Source organism: Trachemys scripta, chromosome 22, assembly GCF_013100865.1.
Source record: "Trachemys scripta elegans isolate TJP31775 chromosome 22, CAS_Tse_1.0, whole genome shotgun sequence".
Lineage (NCBI taxonomy): Eukaryota > Metazoa > Chordata > Testudines > Emydidae > Trachemys > Trachemys scripta.
Window position 1 is genome coordinate 1,980,834 of NC_048319.1, and position 18,891 is coordinate 1,999,724.

The window sequence follows — 18,891 nt, forward strand, 5'->3', positions numbered from 1 at the left end:
CACAAATACTGTATTTTCAGGACCAGTAAGCTTTTGCAGACAAATAGCCTGAGCCAGTGATCAGAAAGAAAAAAGAATCAATCTCTGACTTGGGTTATTTTATTTTATTTAGAAATAACTCACGTTGCCTGAGCAAGCAGGCGCCTTATATCACTGAAAACACCATTAGCAAAGAAACTGCATTTTATAAAGCACCAGCCCAGAGGGCCACTGAATGAGTGCTGCCAGTATTCATTTCCTTATAGAAGCTGTCTTGGTTATACTGCACTCTTCCTTCCCTTTCTTGTGTAGCTTGCCTCTGTTGCTGGGCCCGATTACTTTGTATACACTGTACATCAGGGGTGCAAAAGAAGCAAAGAAACGGGAAAGATAATGGGAAGGGAGAGAGACTGACAGCAGACTGAGACGAAGGACAGAAGGGAGGAGAAGAAAGAAGGTGGTGTTGGGGCATGTGGCATGGGAGTTGGGATAAACATTCTTCTTGTATGGTAGCCATCAGTGATCAGCACAGAACGTGGCTCTTCAGGCTGCTGCAGACCAGGACTGGGCATTGTAGCAGAAAAACCTGCAGAAGAGGAGCCTGCTAGTTCAGCCTGCTTAGATCACAAGACCTTGAAGTTATAGGATCCGAGGACCCCTCGGAAGAGGGTTTCTAAGTGTTACCATAAAGGCGCTCTCTTTTTCTTCTGAGGTTATACTTATTAGGGGGATAGATATGAGTGGGGTTAATAGTTTGTCTGACCATCAAATAATTACAAGCAACTTTTGTTTGCTAGTCAAATGGAGTCGTGCCATTGTATCTTGCAAGAGAAGTGTACTTCCTTCGGCAAAGCACCCCAGCAAGCTTTTTTAAAAAGTACTCACTGCAGAGCTAGAATGATTCTAATCAGGTGGACACATAACCAATGACGGTAATTTAAAGAATGTCACAAGAATACCGTTAGAAATATTTTTATTCACTGATGTGCCGAACAGTCCTTTTTTATTAATTTCATCCACTTATTTTTAGTTACAATTTTCCAAATGAAAATATAAAACACTCTTTTTTTAATCAAGCCTTTCCCAGGAGCTATTTCCCATTGTATATGTTGAGATATGCTTTTTCTGAACACTTACACCTCCTCCAAAGTACAAGGGTAAGGGGAGAGAGAGCACCTTTTTGGATTTCTTATAAGAGCTAGTTGGAAATATTTACACACAACATTTTCATCAGAACTTGATGATTCATCAAAATCTAAGCATTTTGCGGGGCTGTGTTGATATCAATTAGTTTCCACTGGAAACCTCCTGCCAGCTCACCTGCCCAGCTCCTCAGCAGCCCCCCCTAGCGGCTGACAGGGTGCTGGGAGCCCGGGGATTTGGGGTTCTCACATGTCAAGCAGCCCAGCCTTCCAGGGTCTCTTACTCCAGGACAACCCACCAGGCTGACTGCTTAAGGGTTGAGATTCCCAGAGAACAGTAATTCTGTTTCATGGAGGATTTTGACATTTTTGATGTTTTGTTTCAAATTGCTATGAAACCAAATTTCTAAATCCTCAGTGAAATGGAATTGCCATTCTCTGCCCAGCTCTGGTTCTCATGGCTTTCTTGAAAGTCAGTGTCTCCAGATGCTTGTTTTCGCTGCTCCTCTAAATTCCCTCCAGCTTGTCAGTAGCTCGCTGATGTTGAAATGCACAAAAACTAACATGTTGTTCAGGAAGCAGACTCAGAGCTGTATTGAATGGATTGTCCTGTCCTTGTTCCATAACATAATAGCTAAAATTAAGTTCAGTTGCTTTGGCGTGAAGATGGAAACTGTGCATGAAAGGCTCTGGCAATCTCTGTAGTGTTGCTTCTTGCATCAGCCTCCAGTGGGTACAGAGAGCACTTTGTCATAATTAAGAATTGAAATCACCTTTTGCATTAGCTACATAGTGTTTCTATGAGTGCTGCCTTTATCCCAGCTTTTCAAGGATGAGCTGAAGCTAATAGGCAATACTAGTCAGAGTGAATGCAGAACCTTGACGGATGTTACCTGTTGAGATTGGTTGCTTTTGTGGGGAATTCATATTTAATGCAGTTAAATTTATTGTAATGAAAACTACTTGTATGTCCTGTTCATCTACACATGTGAACAAATCTGTTACACTTAAAATGAATCTGGTCTTGCTTTGCTTGCCAGTAAACCATTTATCTCCTTTCAAATGCAGCTGGAATAGGGCTGGTGAATACAGTGGGCAGAAGCATTGTTCAGGATTCAGTGGCATAAGGACAACGAGGCGAGGAAAAATATCTGTTAAATGTACTATCCTGTTGTATAGAACACTGGGATGGGGGAAGGGCAGAACTAGAGCACACGACTCAGGGCTTGTCTACGCTTAACACTTCAGCAGCACAGATGCACCGCTGTAGCGCTTCAGTGTAGACACTACCTACAACACAGAGATCCACCTCTCCGTGAGACGGTAGCTAGAATTCTTCCGTAGATGTAGCGCTGTCTACGAGGGGACTTGGGTCGGCTTAACAAAACCCCTCAGGAGTGTGGATTTTTCATATCTCCTGATGGATGTAGTTAAAGTGACCTAATTTTCTAGTGTAAACCAGGCCTGAGTAACTTGTTTCCTTGTCTTTCTGCTCCAAGTTTCTGCAACTCGGATACACCATCTGGAGCTGTTGGGTTGTTCAATCTTGTCACATGAATGAGAGCCATAAGCACCAATCAAACTGTGGCAAGAGTTTTGGTGTCAGATTCTGTGTTGTCCTTGTCTCTCACTGATCCCTCAGTCATGACTACTCACAGAAACATGGGCTTGCTCCTTCACTGCAGAAAGAGTTGGTAAATTACAGCAACTTGGCAGTCTTTCATCATAAGGTTGCTTGCTTTATCTTCAGTCATGAGAGCTTCAAGAATAAGAAAGTATCTCATTTAATAACAGCATTTCTTGGGGGTGGAAGGGAGCAGGAGATGGCAGGGTTGGGATTGCCAGTTTCTATTTTCAGCGCTGCCATTTTCTTGCTCACTGACTTTGGGAAAGTCGTTTAATCTCTGTGCGTTCAACTTACTCAACTGTAAAGTGGGCATATGAATATCTGTGCCAGAGGCATGTTGTGAGGGTTAGTTAACGAAGTGCCCCTGATGAAAAGTGCTGATGCCATGCAAACTATGTAGGGGTAGGAATATCCTTAGTAACTGTTTGTAGAGTGTTCTGTGCTGACCATTGAAACCTCCCTCATCTATAAATCTGACCTCTTATCCCAGTAACAAAAGAAAAACTCCCCCACAAAAAATGCAACCATTCATCACCGATTCATCAAACAGGTACTTTCTGCCTAGGTGCTTTGTATGGCTCTCCTCAGTGTAGTATATGAACGCCTGAGATTGTTTATGGATGTGGGCCCCCTACATGGTTCCCAGAGTCTGCGTAAGGCTTAACAAATGTTGGTACAGCACTTGAGATCTGTGAATGAAAGGTGTCACAGCACGGTAAGCATTCATAAATAGGATTGCCTGCAGCCACAGGGAGTCCATTTGGCATGGAACAATGGTATCCACAATGCAGGGTCTTGAAAGTGTCTGATATTAGTAGGGGAAATAAGCAGTGGCTCAGGACTATGAGATGAACACAGATAACAGCCTTCCCCATCATTCCAGGAAACGGAATTATGACCCTGCTCGTATTATTTTTTTATAAAATGACCTGACTTTATTTGCCCATGGAAGTTTCCAGTGGACCTCATGGGCTTTGGGATAGGTTGGTGGTTCTGATTTTCAGTCTGTGGGCCACTTTGTTAGAAAGGGATCTTCTTGCAGACCCCCTTCCTGTTCCCTTTTATCACAAACTGCACTGCCCAGTTCTTAAAATGTTTCAGTCTATGAAGCATCAAGAAAGGCTCTGCGTGCCAGTTTGACAACCACTGGGCTAATTGAATGGCAGTATCTAGTTATACATTAACAGGAGTGATCAGCAGAGATGCTTGCAACAATCTTCTCTCCATCATGGCATTTTCACTGTCACAAAATACATTACAGATTTACTAAGAATTTCAGCCTGATGCTGCGTTCAGCATTGAATACTGGCCTAGCCATATTGAACACTTTACTATAAAGTTTTGTAAAATTCAGCCATTTATTCATCATAATTTTAATTCATATAAACGAATTGTTAAATGTAAATAAGTATCACCACAGTTCCTGCGTAAACTGGTTTCTTCCTTTAATGGCAGGAATGACAACGACGCAAGCCTCATCCCGGCAGCCAGCTGTCAGTCCCCTCTCACTGAATGCAGACTCCAGACGACCACAGTCCCAACAGATGTCTCCTACACTCTCACCTCTGTCACCAATTACTCAGGTAGGAAGCTGCTTGGAGATCTGGAGAAGCACATTTGTAAGAACAACAAACCTTGTTCCACTTTGTAAAGTTTTAGATCATAGCTGTCTGTTTCTAACTTCATTCACATAGGGAAATGTTCGCTGCAAGGTTGATAAACCTGTAGTCGCATCATTAATTCCATAATTTTCTCCTTTTGGGTAAAGTTAGTGTCATTATGTTCCTTTTTATAAATAAATGCTTTGGGGCTGTTTTTAAATCAAAGCCAGCAGCCAGATCTGAGCAATTCTACCGAGATAAATTCATGTATGCTGTCAAACAGTGGAGAAGACAGTTTAAGGAAACAAATTTCACTTTGTCTTCCAAGGCCTTGGAAGCACTGAGGAAAACATCTTTCTTTAAAGATACCATCACAAGATTCTCTTGTGTTTCATGCTTCCATGTGAATCATGTTATAAACTCCTTTGGCTCTTAGGATTTTTGACCCTTTGATGCACCTGTAGGCTGCCTCTGCCATACCTGGCATGCTCTAGTTTGGTCCATTGTCAGCTCTCAAATCAAACATCAAACTAGGTTTGCAAACACACTTTTTATTTATTTACAACAAATAAAATGTCAAATTAGTCCCTTTAAACCACATCCTTGAAGGTTTAAATGCAAGTTGTTTTTTTTAAATGCAAGACCTCAGCTAACTTTCCAGATTGCTTATGTGATATATAATGCTTAGATCGATATGAATATTCACTTGGTGTCAAATGTTAGGAGTCTCCGAGTTGAACAGAGCTCTGCATAGTACATTTTCCTGTTTTCTCTTTAAGGCTGTGGCTATGGATGCATTGTCTTTGGAACAGCAGCTTCCACCATATCAGTTTTTTACCCAGGCTAGTTCCCAGCAACAGCAACAGACCCAAGTGGCAAGTAGTCTGCCTCAGAATACCCCTTTAATGCAGACTTCTGGCTTACAGCGAGGAGCACAGCTTCCCCCCCTCTCAGTCACGGTACCATCTACCATCCCACAGTCACCTCCAGGCAGCCAGACCCAACCTTCCATGGGCATAGACATCAACTCGGTAAGTTTGGGCAATGACTGAAGATGATATAAGTGGAAACAGCTTTCTTCCAGAGAACATGACCGTGTAGAATTCAACAGTAGTGTTGGCCTGCATTGTCAGAGTTCTCATTAGCTAGCCCTTGTAGCCGTTCCACATCCAGGCACTGTATACACTGGATTCAAACAGTTTGGTTCAACCAGTTTTTAACATGTTTTAGACATATTATAAAAAATGTTTTAAACATAATATGACCAACCCATATGAACCAGGCCAAACTATTTAAACTACTGAATGTGATTTCTTAAACACTTGGTAAAATGGGAATGGCTCCATAACTCTGGCTAACCCTGTCTAAATTCAGGCCCACTTGAAATTGTTTAAATAGATTTTAAAAAAAATCAGTTTAACAAACTCAAGTTTGAAGCAGTGGAGATGCGTCTTCAGAGATATAATTTCAGGCCAGCAAAAAAATAAACGGGTGGGTAATGAAGATGATGCCCTTATTCTTTGGGTGAATGATATATAAAATAATTTATAAACTGCCAAGTCAGAGGTCAAGGTGATATGTCAGTAGGGTTTTTAATAAAGGAAGTGGTTGGGGGGAAAATTGTCATTTTAAATGACACAACTGAGAGTTCTGAGTGCCCTACGCCTTTAGAAGGGAAGATGTAGATAAGCATCTGTGTTAGCATTGCAGTTTACAAGGTGTTAGTCACTTCATTGCTGCTTTCCATCAGCTAAGTATGGAGAGACTGAATTCAAAAGTACCATTTTATAAACAATCTCTATCTGTAAAGTGAAAAGCATCTTTTGAAATTTGGCTAGTTTTAAGTTCTGAAAGACCAATTTCGTAAAACTGAAAAATATTTATTCATATTAACTATGTTCAGGTGTCTGCCAAAATGGAGTTTGGTCAGATTAGTTTAATTTTCAGACAGCAGCACTTGGACTTTAGTGCTTGTGTACTGCTACCTTCCCAGCCATCAGATGTACTTATTTTTTGCCCCAGGTGAATCTGGTATCCACAAGTTGAGTGCTGCACAGTCCAGATAAGACATTTAACTGAAGTTTGATAAAGTTGTGCAAATTTGCATTTTCCACCCAAGATACAGAAAACCACAGATACTGTTTTTTAAAGCACAATAGTTTGTTCAAGAGGAATTTTTTTGGCTAACATTATTTCTTGGAGAGTTGGTTATAGTTGCTTTCAAGTCTCTCTAAAGAACTGAGTATGCACATCTATGTGTATGGTGGTTGAAGGGCAGAGTTAAACTAAGAAGGCAAAAATTTTCTATTGTAAATTGTCCAGTCTCTTCCTACAAACTGGAATCCAGAATTCAGAAGGTGGTTCAATAGAATAGGCCAGCCCTGAGATGATGTCCCATTGCTAGGAAGAGGTACTTGGCACATTCTCTGCTGTTTCTGCTCCGAAGGCCAGTGAATTGCTCTCTCTGATTTCATTAAAACATCTTCTCTTCCTGGCAGTGGGGCAATACTAGCAACTGTTTAGATAACAAGAGCAGCCATTTCACTATGGAGGGCTAAGACATGATTGTGGGTTTCAATCTGGGGATTAGGTTTAAACCAGGTTGTGCTGGTGAAGATGTGGCTTCTATTCCAGGATTGTGAGGGAGTAGGAGAAGATAAAGGTGAAAGAGAAATCAGTAGTTTGAAGGGATATTGGTTTTGACATGACAGCCACTCAAAACATGTTTGAATGTTTTCATTCTGATGTTTATGCAATAACTAATACAGATATTCTGATTTTCCTTCTCTGCTTTTCACATTGCTTTCCTCATCCTAAACTTCTCTAAGCCCTTAACATTCAGAATGTTAGATTTCTCTTTAGAGCTTGAAATTGTATACAAGTACACTACATTTTAAACATGGGTAAAAAAGTATTCTAAGCTACAGTGCAGCTTCATTGAAAGGTTTTCCATTAATCCTCATAGTCCCACTGAAGTCCAGTCTGCAGTATCTCAATATAATACCTGAATTCTAGGGATCTTAACAAACAAACAAACAAACAAAAAAACCTTTGTCAAGAAAGTTTACTAACCTTGAGTTATTCTTTATGCATTTTAAACAGTGTCAGAAAGTGTTATTAATACACCACTCCTCACTCTATAAAACTGTCTGATTAAATTACTCCTTGCTCAGCAATATTGAGTTCTTCCTCATAATAATCTTGGCTCCCAAAGACAACATTATAGAAAGAGCTGTGTTTATTATTTCAACAGCTGCTCTGTATCTGTTTTGAGTTTGTGATTCTCTTACCTTAATCCAGGGGACATTATGTGACAGTGAAAAGGTAATTTTGTGAACATCTTATCTCACTAAGGCTAAAAGCCATATGGGCATAGCTAGCATTAGCCTACAGACAGCGTATGTATCAGATGGTATCTAGTTCATGCGGTGGGAAAGTATGTAGTTATGAAAAGGGTTTGTCTTTGCAATTATATACTTTAACCTAATTAATATACCAAGACTAAATCCTAAGAGTAGGAAGAACAATATTCATATCACTCTTCTAAAGGCCATAGGCATCAAATTAAGAAGGGGGGCTGCAATTGAGTTTGAAGGTGTCAGTGCCAATATTTTCAAATTATTCCCAGATTGGGAGGCCTCTTTCCACACGTCTCTTTTATGTGTTGGCTGACCATTTTTTAAACCAAAAACAAAACATAAACCAGAAATACTTCAGTTGTCCTTGAATAACAGCACGTCCCTGTTTTTAGGTGTGCATAGTTAGACACCAGACCATGCCGTGTTGGTATCTTGACCTTTTTCATGATGTTTGGGGCATTATTCACAGTCATAGCATAATTGCTGATCTCCGGGAGTTCTTGAAGATGGTCTCATCTGGCTTCCCCAGCTGTAAACCAATAAGTATATAATTTTTCAACCTTCCATCAATCCCATGGTCTTTAATTCTGTGTTGTTCTGTAGGCTTCACTCCAGCAGTACCGCAGTAATGCTGGATCCCCAGCCAACCAGTCTCCCACCTCTCCTGTCTCCAATCAAGGCTTCTCTCCTGGCAGCTCCCCTCAAGTAAGGGACTCTGTGCTTCCACAGGCCTTGCTTCTTGTGTTTGTTTTTTAGTTGAGTCTTTCCATTACTGACCCATGGTTGTCTCACTGTAACTTTATGTGCTTCATGCATCACTGATGTCTCATCATGTTTGCAGCTTCATTCAGATACAGAGTTTTCCAAAAGTTGGTGAATTCAAACTTTAATAGAAACTACTGTTAAACTTTTTTACACTCAATTACTCCTTCATGAGAGCTCCACGGAAAATGCATCCAGAAAGTTCCTTTTCAATAAAGGGAATGATGCCTCATGGGACGTGTGAGTCTATAGCAGTGTTTGTTGGAGTGGCTGGAAGGGTGTGGGGATGTGAAAGGAAGTGAGGGGATGGGGAGGTCTGTTCCGGTGATTTGTGCACCTCTGAATACAGCTCGCATCCTCAGGTGCAATTAAAGCAGGAAACAATGGGCACTTCTAAAGAAACCTCTGTAGAAAGTGAACTCTTGAAAAGGCAGCAACTCCACTTCACGGCTTGAAAGAAACAGGTTAGAAAAACATTAAACATTAGTCTTGCAGGGTGGCTATCTTCCCTGTCTGTGTAAATATTAATTTATATGTGCAAGAGTCCCACAAATCATTGTGCCTGTATTTAAACAGAGCAACAGGAATTTAATCCACCAGCTGCAGGGCAACTAAAGAAATAGTGAACCAGTTTTGAGGGGGAGCTGCTAATCAGGCAGTGCTGAGATAGTTTAGAATCTCCTCCTAGTGCTGCTGAAATAAGTCAAAGTTGTTGCCCTTTCCTACATCCCAAAAATGGTGATGGGATCCAGAAGGGAGCGCTCCTTGGACACCATGAAATTGTATTTCCTGTTTTCTGGTACTTTAACTTTTAAAGGATATTTATAAGGAGAAGCATAATTAAAATAAATAAAATTATTCCTCAAAGTTGGAGATTAGTCTCTCCTGGCCATTAGGCAGAGACTTCACTCAGTGGTTTCAGTCACAACGTAGTGAACTCAGTAATAGATTTGAGGGTTAGGGCTGTCAGTCGGACTTTGCAACCTTCACTTCACTGCCACTGTCCCTGATCCTTCTACCTGCCTCTTCTAGCCCTGCTGCCTTCTTTGTATGGCTCAGAGTAGGCAGGAAAACGTCCTCCCTTTGCTCTAAGCTGCCATGAGGTTAATGCTGCTACCAGACACGGTTACTGATTCTCAGCCCTGAAACCCCCATTTGGGTAGTGCACCCAAATGGAGGCTTCTACTGATTGTCCATTGACTGGTCAGTAACTCCTCCCTGTCTGCCTGTGCCCTCAGACCAGTTACCTTATTATCATGGGGCAGTCTAAAATGGTGGAATGGAGTTGAGAGCAGTTTTCCCTATTGGTCTTCCCTTCGTATTTAAACCAAGTCACTGTGATGTGCCTAACTTTCATTAGTTAGCCTAACAGATGTGTGGTTCTTCCTCTAGCAGATATGTGGAAGGAGGTGGAGTTTAATTACATTGCCTGTTTTACTATTTGGCCTCTTAAAAAAAATTCATTTCATATTTGGTATGTTGACAAAGGGATACATGTCAGACCAATTTACAAGGAAGAGTTAATTAAATGTTGGGGCTTAGTTTCGATACTAGCAGAACTTGATTTGAAGTACTCTACTTCTAAATAGGATGCTGAGATACGGTTTGGCGTCTAACAAAAGCCTAATGGGAAAGATTGGAAAATAATTCTTGATACCTTGTTAAATTAGAAAACCTATCCTCCTTCCCACATCTGTAAGCCAACAAGTGGGGGTGACATAACTAGCTACGTATTTTTAAGGATGGAGAGAAGTGATAGGAAAGGGTATAACTAGGAGAAAAAGGATGATAAGAAAAGGAAGATGTAGGCTGACTGGTTGGGGTGGTGGGGAGAACTTGTTAATGGTGAGGTCTGTTAGACTCCAGCATAAATAGTCTCTCAAGGGAAGAGGTGGAACCCTCATCGGTTGAGACGTTTTAAAAAATAGACTTGTCAAGAAACTGGAAGATGTAGTGTAGGGGAACAATCTTGCTCTCATTGAGGATGGATGGATGGGCTAGATGTGGTTTTGTGAGCCTCTACCATCTCCAACTTCTGTTTTTTTTTATTAATTTTAGGTAAATCCCTATTTATAGTAATAGTAGAACCCAGCTCTCTCTATGTAAACATTTAGAATATAACTTGTTTAATCACATCTAGTTCCTGCAACAGGAATTATTCCTCAACTTCCCGCCCCAAATCTATTTGCTATTCTCTTGAGTTTCCAAATGCTCATTTCTGATCTGTAAGGGACTTTCCATTAAAACATGAATTGAAAAGCTCTGCTTGTGGTTCTCAGCTTGTTGCATGGCTCTTCATTAACACTGGCTTTGTTTATTACTACTCGATTCAGTTAGATATAAAGTTGCTTTTTTAGTAGAACAGCTAAATACTTGGAAAATATGGTATATATTTTTAGACAATGATTTAAGCTAGTTTTTTGCAGTCACCACGTCATTAACCAAGGAAGATGTACTGTTGACAAAACAGACCTTGTATAGTATTTCTGTAGGAGATGGGTCAACAAGATGTATATCAGACCAGTTGATAAATTATTTTTGGACCTAAAGTGTTGAAGTAATGAACTTTCTGATTGATTTCCTTAGGGAGCTTTACCACTAATAAAATTATTAAATAGTGCATTTAGGAGTCTCAAGAAAAAATTAATGTAGCTTGAGTTTCTGTGATTTGTTCAGAGCGCCTGGTGAGGAACAGGGGCTAACACACAAGAATTTTGTCCAGTTCACTGCTTTTCATGTTCTACTTCAGGCTTCTTCTAGAACAGGAGTCATGATAACCATACTTTGGCAAGGACTTTTTCTTTCTTTTTCTCTTTCTTCCTTTTTGCTGTATCTTTGAAAAGCTTGCATAAAAATGGCAGAAGTTAAAGGAGAAGTGTCTTGGGTAGGTTCTGTTTGGGGCGGCGGCATGTCAGCTGCATTTCTAATGACAGTTCCAGGTTGGTGTTAGTTGCTCATATTGAGATATGAGGAGGCACTGTTGAAGTTAGGGTTTGTATTGGGGGCGGGGCAGTCATGTCTTCTAAATGGTACTGAGACAGAAGCTCCTTATTTCACATGCAGGATATAATTCTGGCAAAAACATCTTGTTACAGTACTTAGAAGGAAAAAGTGCTTTTATTTTCCACTTTTTGATGCAATTAATTATAATTTAGTTTAAGAATTCATGAGAAAGTGTTTGAATCATCCCTTTCAAATGTAAAACAATAAGAGTGGGAATATTCTGTGAAGGAAACCTTGTTTTTGCTGTAAAATCCTGTTCTTTTTCATGAATCAGTGTTAAGGAAAAGATTCCTCCCTTCATTTAATAGCCAAGCCCTTTCTGAGAGTGACCAGAGACCATGATCTTTCCTGCCAGACAAGATTTGCCGAGCATCATGATATTTTCTGATTTTACACCTCAGAGTTTGGAACATAGAACCTTTGGGCATATATTCAGTGCAGTTGGCAGAGAGTCCTGCAGCCTGGGTAGATGGACTCCCGCTAGCAGAGTAAAAATAACAGCGTGAAGGTTATGGCTTGGGCCTTCAAGCCCACCTGACCCTCTAGGCTTGAGAGCCCAAGCCACAACATCCAAACTGCTGTTTTTAGTTCACTAGCCTGAGTCCTGCTAGTGCTGGTCTGTCTACCTGGGCTGGGAGGCTTCTAGCTGCCTGGAGCAACGCTTTAAGGCTGGGTTGCAAATATCCACCATGTTCCAGCATTGTGCTGGGTTCATACAGAATGCTCACTACTCGGGAGTTCAACAGTTTTCTATTATCTGAGTGCATTCAAACTATGCCCTCTGCCCTCCCACACACAATGGAACGGGGTTCACAGTATTATTAAGAACAGGCCTGGTGCATATAGGATCTGTTTAGCAAATGGATTGAATATGTGCACCACGCTGAATCCCTTCTCGGCTTTCCTCAAGGCTTTTAGTAATCAGACTATGAATCCACTGATGCCACAGTAGCTCAAGAGTCTCCCAACAGCATGACGACACTGGAAGATTCTGCCTCAAGGTAGAAAGTTCCTTACTTTTGCTTTGAAAAGGCATTATCATCATGCTTCATAATGGCTCCTTTTTACAAAAGACTATTGGAAGGCTTGCTGAAAAAAACAACCATCCCTTCTCCTCTTTCATACTGATTGAAATATTTTATATAGATGCATGCACAAACACACACACAAATTACTGGTGCCATTCGGAAAAGTGTTTCATCTGAGATTTTACTATTAGTTATCTTAACTGTTGTCTGCTAAATTGGTTTTATGTTCACTGTTGTGGACTTCATCTTGTGCTTTTGAGTATTTTGCAACTTTGCCATGTTAATGTCCTTAGTTGTATTAGTTGGTGTAACTGTATAGTTGCCAATTAGGTTTTTGCTTAAAATTTCTTATGTCATTCAGCTTTGTGGGGAAAATGATTTGTCTCTTAGCCTTGTGGTTGAATTTCATTAAATTAAAACTGCTTGAAAATACTGTGCAAGACATTTAAAATACAAAAACAAATACATCTCTAAACATGAGACAAACTTTCCAAGTAAGTTCTCTATAAGTACACTAGTTGTGTTGGAGACAATAGATTTTCAGCTAGAATCTGCAAAGTTAGATATAATTCCTTCTTTAAATTCTATTTGTGATTTCTATTATAGCCAGTAGCCTTTTGAGTAAATAGAAGTTGAAAGTTGGATGGTGTTTAAAAATAAAATAACACAGCAACTCAAAGCTATTGGTCACCTTCAGAATGACTGATAAATGGACATTTCAGTAAAAGGAAAAGAAGGAAATTAGCATGGTTATAGAATTCCCTCTGCAAATTTACCTTCTCTTGGTACTGCTGAAAGCACATTTCATACCCAGGCATTTTAATAAATAACTTCTCTGATCTGCTCTTGATGCAGAACTCTTGATACTGTAAATTGAGATTCACTGTGACACCTTATTGATTTAGTTAAACTGCTAATTTTGTAAATACTAGGTGAGGGAGATGGGTAACCAGCCATCATAGGCATATTGATGACAGAAGTACTTACTGCATTATCATAGAATCATAGGACTGAAAGGGACCTTGAGAGGTCGTCCAGTCCCCTGCACTCATGGTAGGATTAAGTATTATCTAGACCGTTCCTGACAGGTGTTTGTTTAACCTGCTCTTAAAAATCTCCAATGTGGAGATTCCACAGCCTCCCTAGGCTATTTATTCCAGTGCCTAACCACTCTGACAGTTAGGAAGTTTCTCCTAATATCCAACCTAAACCTCCCTTGCTGCAATTTAAGCCCATTGCTTCTTGTCCTATCCTCAGAGGTTATCGGGAACAATTTACTTCCCTCCTCCTCCTAACAACCTTTTACGTACTTGAAAACGGTTATCATGTTACCTATCAGTTGCATCGTGCACTTTGCTGCCTTAGCTGCATTTGTGGTTTTTATTCTTTTCATGGAAAAATGTTTCTTTCTTGCAAAAATTGCAGTGGTTTTTTTGTTTTAGTATATTTGCATAACTTCTGTTACAAAGCAGAAGCTTATGTATGTCCCGTATGGGAGGAAGCTTATGGTTTCCTAGAGCCTCTATTTCTTGTGCTTTAATGAAAAGTGCTATACAGGAGGACTCTTGTGTTTGAAGAGAAAATCCAATATTTTATCTGTTCTTTATTGGTTTTCCTTAATAAATAATTAATGGTATTTCTGACCAGATTTGATCCCATTCAGTTGGAAGGGTTCAGTCACTCACACACCTTGGCTAAGCCCAACTGTTTGTGTGACTTTCACGACATCCGGACTCTGTTTTGTTTTCAGCATTCTTCCATTCTGGGGAGTGTATTTGGTGACTCCTATTATGATCAGCAGATGACAGCTAGGCAGGCTAATGCCCTATCCCATCAGGTGAGCAAATTCATCTCCGATTTTGACTATATTTTGGCCATTCTGAGATTAAAATAAACACATAGAATTCAATTTATGGCTATTCTAAAGATCACATTTCTGTCCATATCTTACTACTTCTGTTTTAGTTTGTAATTGCACTGGTATTTCATTTTATTTGCTGTTCCCCATAAGCGTTATAGCAGGTGGCTTTTAAAAGGACTCTGCCAAAACTATTAGATTTAAAAAAAAAAACACAACCTTCCTTGACAGTGACCCCATTTGGAAGATCTCGCTTTGTGGGTGGCAACAAATACATATATCTATAATTTGCAACCAAGATGTGTGGGATCCCAAAATTTAACAAGCAGACTTCCATGCCTTTGTCAGACCAGCCACCCACTATAGTCCCTACTTTAGCTGTTAAATGTGCCGGTTTAGTTGAGAAAGTGGAATGGCTTCAGAATGGGATTGCACTTGAGGCAGGCATATAGTTGGCTTTAATAGCATCAATCATATCGCTTTAATTTTTTTGCTGTTTTTTCATTTTTTTTTAAGTGTTGTTTTCTTTATTTCAAAGGTTTGACTGCCTGGTAGGATATTGTAGGCAGCAATTTGATTTGGCACAAGAGCTGAATTTGGCAGTAAACTAGTTTGCAAAGCTAGGTGGAAATAGACCATATTCTGGTCTACAAAACTTAAAGATGAATTTGTTTGCCTGCCCTTCTGAAATGTTATCTCCCTAACTAGTGGTTTGTAAATTGCTTCACTGTATTTCCTGATGGCTAGAAGTAACTATTCCTTTGTGCCTTGGTCTTCAGCTTGAACAGTTTAATATGATAGAAAACGCCATTAGTTCCAACAGCCTGTACAGCCCCTGCTCCACCCTTAACTACTCCCAGGCAGCCATGATGGGACTTACTGGGAGCCATGGCAACTTGCAGGACTCGCAACAGCTGAACTACTCCAGCCATGGAAACATCCCCAACATCATCCTCACAGGTAAGGCACTTGCTGTCCTAACTGAACAGGTACGAGTAAAACTTTCCTTCATGGTACTGGGTCATTTTCACTGTGTGCTCTTCTTGGTGAGTGGACCTGGGAGGGAGTGTTGGAGCCTGTGAAGGCTGTGTTCTAGACTATACAAATGTTGGTGGATTTTGTGCTGATGAAAGGTCCCAGGCGGACATCCTTCATTTAGTCACAACATAAACTGTACTTGCAGTGACAGTGCTAGCTACTTCACCCCTGACCTTCTAGGACCATCTGTCATGGTGTGAGAAGAATTCAGCCTTCATGGCCCATTTTATCTTCAGCTTCTCTGCTGAGACTTGGCAACAAGAGAGACCCTAGTGCCAAATGTATTAATTGAGGTGGGTATGAAGCACTTGAAAGTGAAGTGATTTCCCCCCGGGTCACTAAACAAGTCAGTAGCTTAGTCCAAATTTCATTTTAGGATCCTTCTGGTGTCTAGTCCTTGGCATCATGTATGTTAAGTTATGGAGAGAGCTTAATTCTTTTTGAACCTTTGGGAGGGGAGGAGTGGAGGGTGGCTTTGGTCTCACTGCACTCCTCATTTGGAAGTCAAGACCATTTTACTCCTAAAGGTGCCTCTGCAAAGCTTTCTACATTTGTTTTTTAATAATCAAGTGTTGGTGTGATAGTCATGTGACTGTGTGGTCTGTCCCTTTCAGTTCCATTCCCACAGGGCTTCGCTTGAGTTATGCTTTGTATTAGGCTGCCCATGATGATGTAGAGCCCTTTAATTTAGGCTTTGTGATGCGTTTTGACAGACCTGCAATGCAGGTTAGGATCTGTTTTTCTTTTTCAAATGTATTCTTGCTAATCCAGTAAACTCCTCTGATCAGTGTGCAAGCTGTTTCATCACTTTATCTTTAGCCAGAAGATTGTGCAAAGAAATGGGTGTTTTGGTAAATGAGCAGCAATACTCAGGCCTGTCTCCCCTCCTCTTCACTCTAGTGACAGGAGAATCTCCTCCCAGCTTATCAAAGGAACTGACCAGCTCTTTGGCAGGTGTCGGAGATGTCAGCTTTGATTCGGATTCCCAATTCCCTCTGGATGAACTCAAAATTGACCCTTTAACCTTGGATGGACTGCACATGCTTAATGACCCAGATATGGTCCTCACCGATCCTGCCACAGAGGACACTTTCAGGATGGACCGGCTGTAGACTGAGGACACCATGAGCCTGGGAATAAAATTAGTTCCTGGAGCCCAGCTGAACTGAAGAGTCCAATGGGTCAGATTAAAGAGTTACCGAGAGCAGTAGCTCTGTCATGTACAACGTGTACAATGAGTAAAGCTTGTTGTTCTAAGCTTGCAGTGCTGCAGAACCCCCATTCCCCGTCGCGCCATATTTGATCCCTTATCTACTCATTGCTATTAAATGAGTAAGGAGTTTGCATCAGCCTTCTCCCCTCCAAACCCCCACCAGCGAAGGCCCAGCGTAAGGTTCTCAATTTATCCTTTGCACTTGAAGGGGGAGTTTCTGGGCAGGTGATGAAGGTTCAGAGTCAAGGGTAAAGAGATTCTCTTTGTAAAATACCACATCATTAGTATTTGATCATTGGCTGTTTCTGTAATTGATCAACAGCCATCTCCTTGCGAGACTGAGAGGGGAAACTCAGACTACTGCCCTCTCACTAACTCTAAAGCAAAATGCCTGTATGGCCACCCTCTGGGAAAGGGGGGAGGCTGCTAATTGTGACTCTCCCAGACTACTTTGTGACAGTTGCTTTGTAGAGTAAAATGCTTCTCCCTTGATTGATATGCCATATTTGTTTTCAGGTTTGTTTCCTTGACTGTTGTCCAGCACCCACTGCCTGTTCGTATGCCCTGAGCAAACTCGTGTACTTGGCAAAGCAGGAAAGCGGCCTGGCAGCCCAGTGGGCTCTCGGTAGCCGGTTATCCAAAAAAACAACTGTAAACACTATTTCCAGAGCCTTTTTCTTGTTTAAAATTTCTGAGCACACAAAAAAGTACTATAATTCATTACCTGGTGAGTGTGAAGGAGTGAGTGGAGCATTTTGAAACCACTAAAAGTATAGTGGTGGCTAAATTGCAGAGAATTTTATTTTTAAATTCTACTTCTTGTGTGAAATTCATATAGGCAACAGGAAGGGCCGTTGTGTAGCAATACCTAGCCCAAGTCGGGGCTATTTTTATGATTTTTTTTTTATTCTTGTTTGTTGCCTATTGAATATTCTGTTACTGTTATTTATGCATTTTTTTATTTAAGTATTTGGATATTAGAAAAGTAGCCAAACTACATAAGGCCAATTGAAGCACTCTGCATAATACTTACACAGTACATCCTTTTGTGATTTTTATTCTAGAAATATAATATATATATGATAGTTTAACTAACTGGAATTTGAAGCCAGATGCTGACCAGAAGTAAGCAAACCCAGGGCAAGTCTGTCAAGTGTTTGCCATTTTATATATTCACATTACGGTAACAGGAACATACATATTCTTTGGCAGGGTTATTGGCCTACTGTATAGTGGGAAGAAGATGTAGACATGATGGATCTTGATTTCACTAAAGTTTCTTGACAGATTCCCACATGATGTTCTCATAAGCAAATTAGTGAAATGTGGCCTAGATGAAGTTACTAAAAGGTGGGTGCACAACTGGTGGAAAAACCATACTCAAAACATAGTTATTAACAGTTCACTGTCCAGCTGGAAGGGCATATCTAGTGGGGTTCTGAGGTAGCCAGTCCTGGGTCTGGTACTATTCAATATTTCATTAATGGGTTGGATAATGGAGTGGAAAGTATGCTTATATAATTTGTGGGTGACACCAAGCTGGGAGGGGTTATAAGCACTTTGGGGGACAGGATTAGAATTCAAAATGACCTTGACAAATTAGAGAATTGGTCTGAAATCAACAAGATTAAATTCAGTAAAGACAAATGCAAAATATTACACTTAGAAAGGAAAAAATCAATTGCACAACTACAAAATGGGGAATCATTGGCTAGGCGGTAGCACTGCTGAAAAGGATCTGGAGGGTTATAGTGGATCACAAATTGAGTATGAGTTAAGTGTGATGCAGGTGTGGGGAAAAAAGCTAATATCCTGTGGTTTATTAACTGGAGTGTCATAAATAAGACATGGTAGGTAATTGTCACACTTTACTTGGGACTGGTGAGGCCTCAGTTAGAAAGGATGTGGCTAAAATGGAGAGTCCAAAGGAGGACAAAAATTATAAGGTTTAGAAAATCTGACCTATGAGGAAAGGGTAAAAAAACTGGGCATGTTCATTCTTGAGAAAAGATGACTTGGGAGATCTGATAGTCTTCAAATATGTTAAGGGCTGCTATAAAGAGGAAGCTGATCAGTTGTTCTCCATGTCCTCTGCAGGTAAGACAAGAAATAATGGGCTTAATCTTCAGCAAGGGAGATTTAGGTTAGATAGTAGGAAAAACTTTCTAGCTATGAGGGTAATTAAGCTCTGGAACAGGCTTACAAGGGAGGTTGTGGACTCCCCATCATTGGAGATTTTTAGGAGCAGGTTGGACAAACACCTGTCAGGGATGTTCTAGGT

The 18,891-nt window shown here is 40.5% G+C and overlaps 1 protein-coding gene across 1 annotated transcript in view; it reads left to right on the forward strand.

Moving 5' to 3' along the window:
• CRTC1 (CREB regulated transcription coactivator 1) overlaps positions 1-18,144 on the forward strand; it is a 31,979-nt gene extending 13,835 nt beyond the window's left edge. Inside the window, exons 8-14 of the mRNA XM_034755364.1 lie at positions 4,204-4,331; positions 5,129-5,380; positions 8,312-8,413; positions 14,252-14,338; positions 15,139-15,319; positions 16,298-16,578; positions 17,127-18,144. Of these exons, the coding sequence (XP_034611255.1) occupies positions 4,204-4,331; positions 5,129-5,380; positions 8,312-8,413; positions 14,252-14,338; positions 15,139-15,319; positions 16,298-16,509 (962 nt within the window). The 3' untranslated portion in view covers positions 16,510-16,578; positions 17,127-18,144. The remainder of the gene's footprint in view (positions 1-4,203; positions 4,332-5,128; positions 5,381-8,311; positions 8,414-14,251; positions 14,339-15,138; positions 15,320-16,297; positions 16,579-17,126) is intronic.
• The last annotated feature ends 747 nt before the right edge of the window (positions 18,145-18,891 follow it).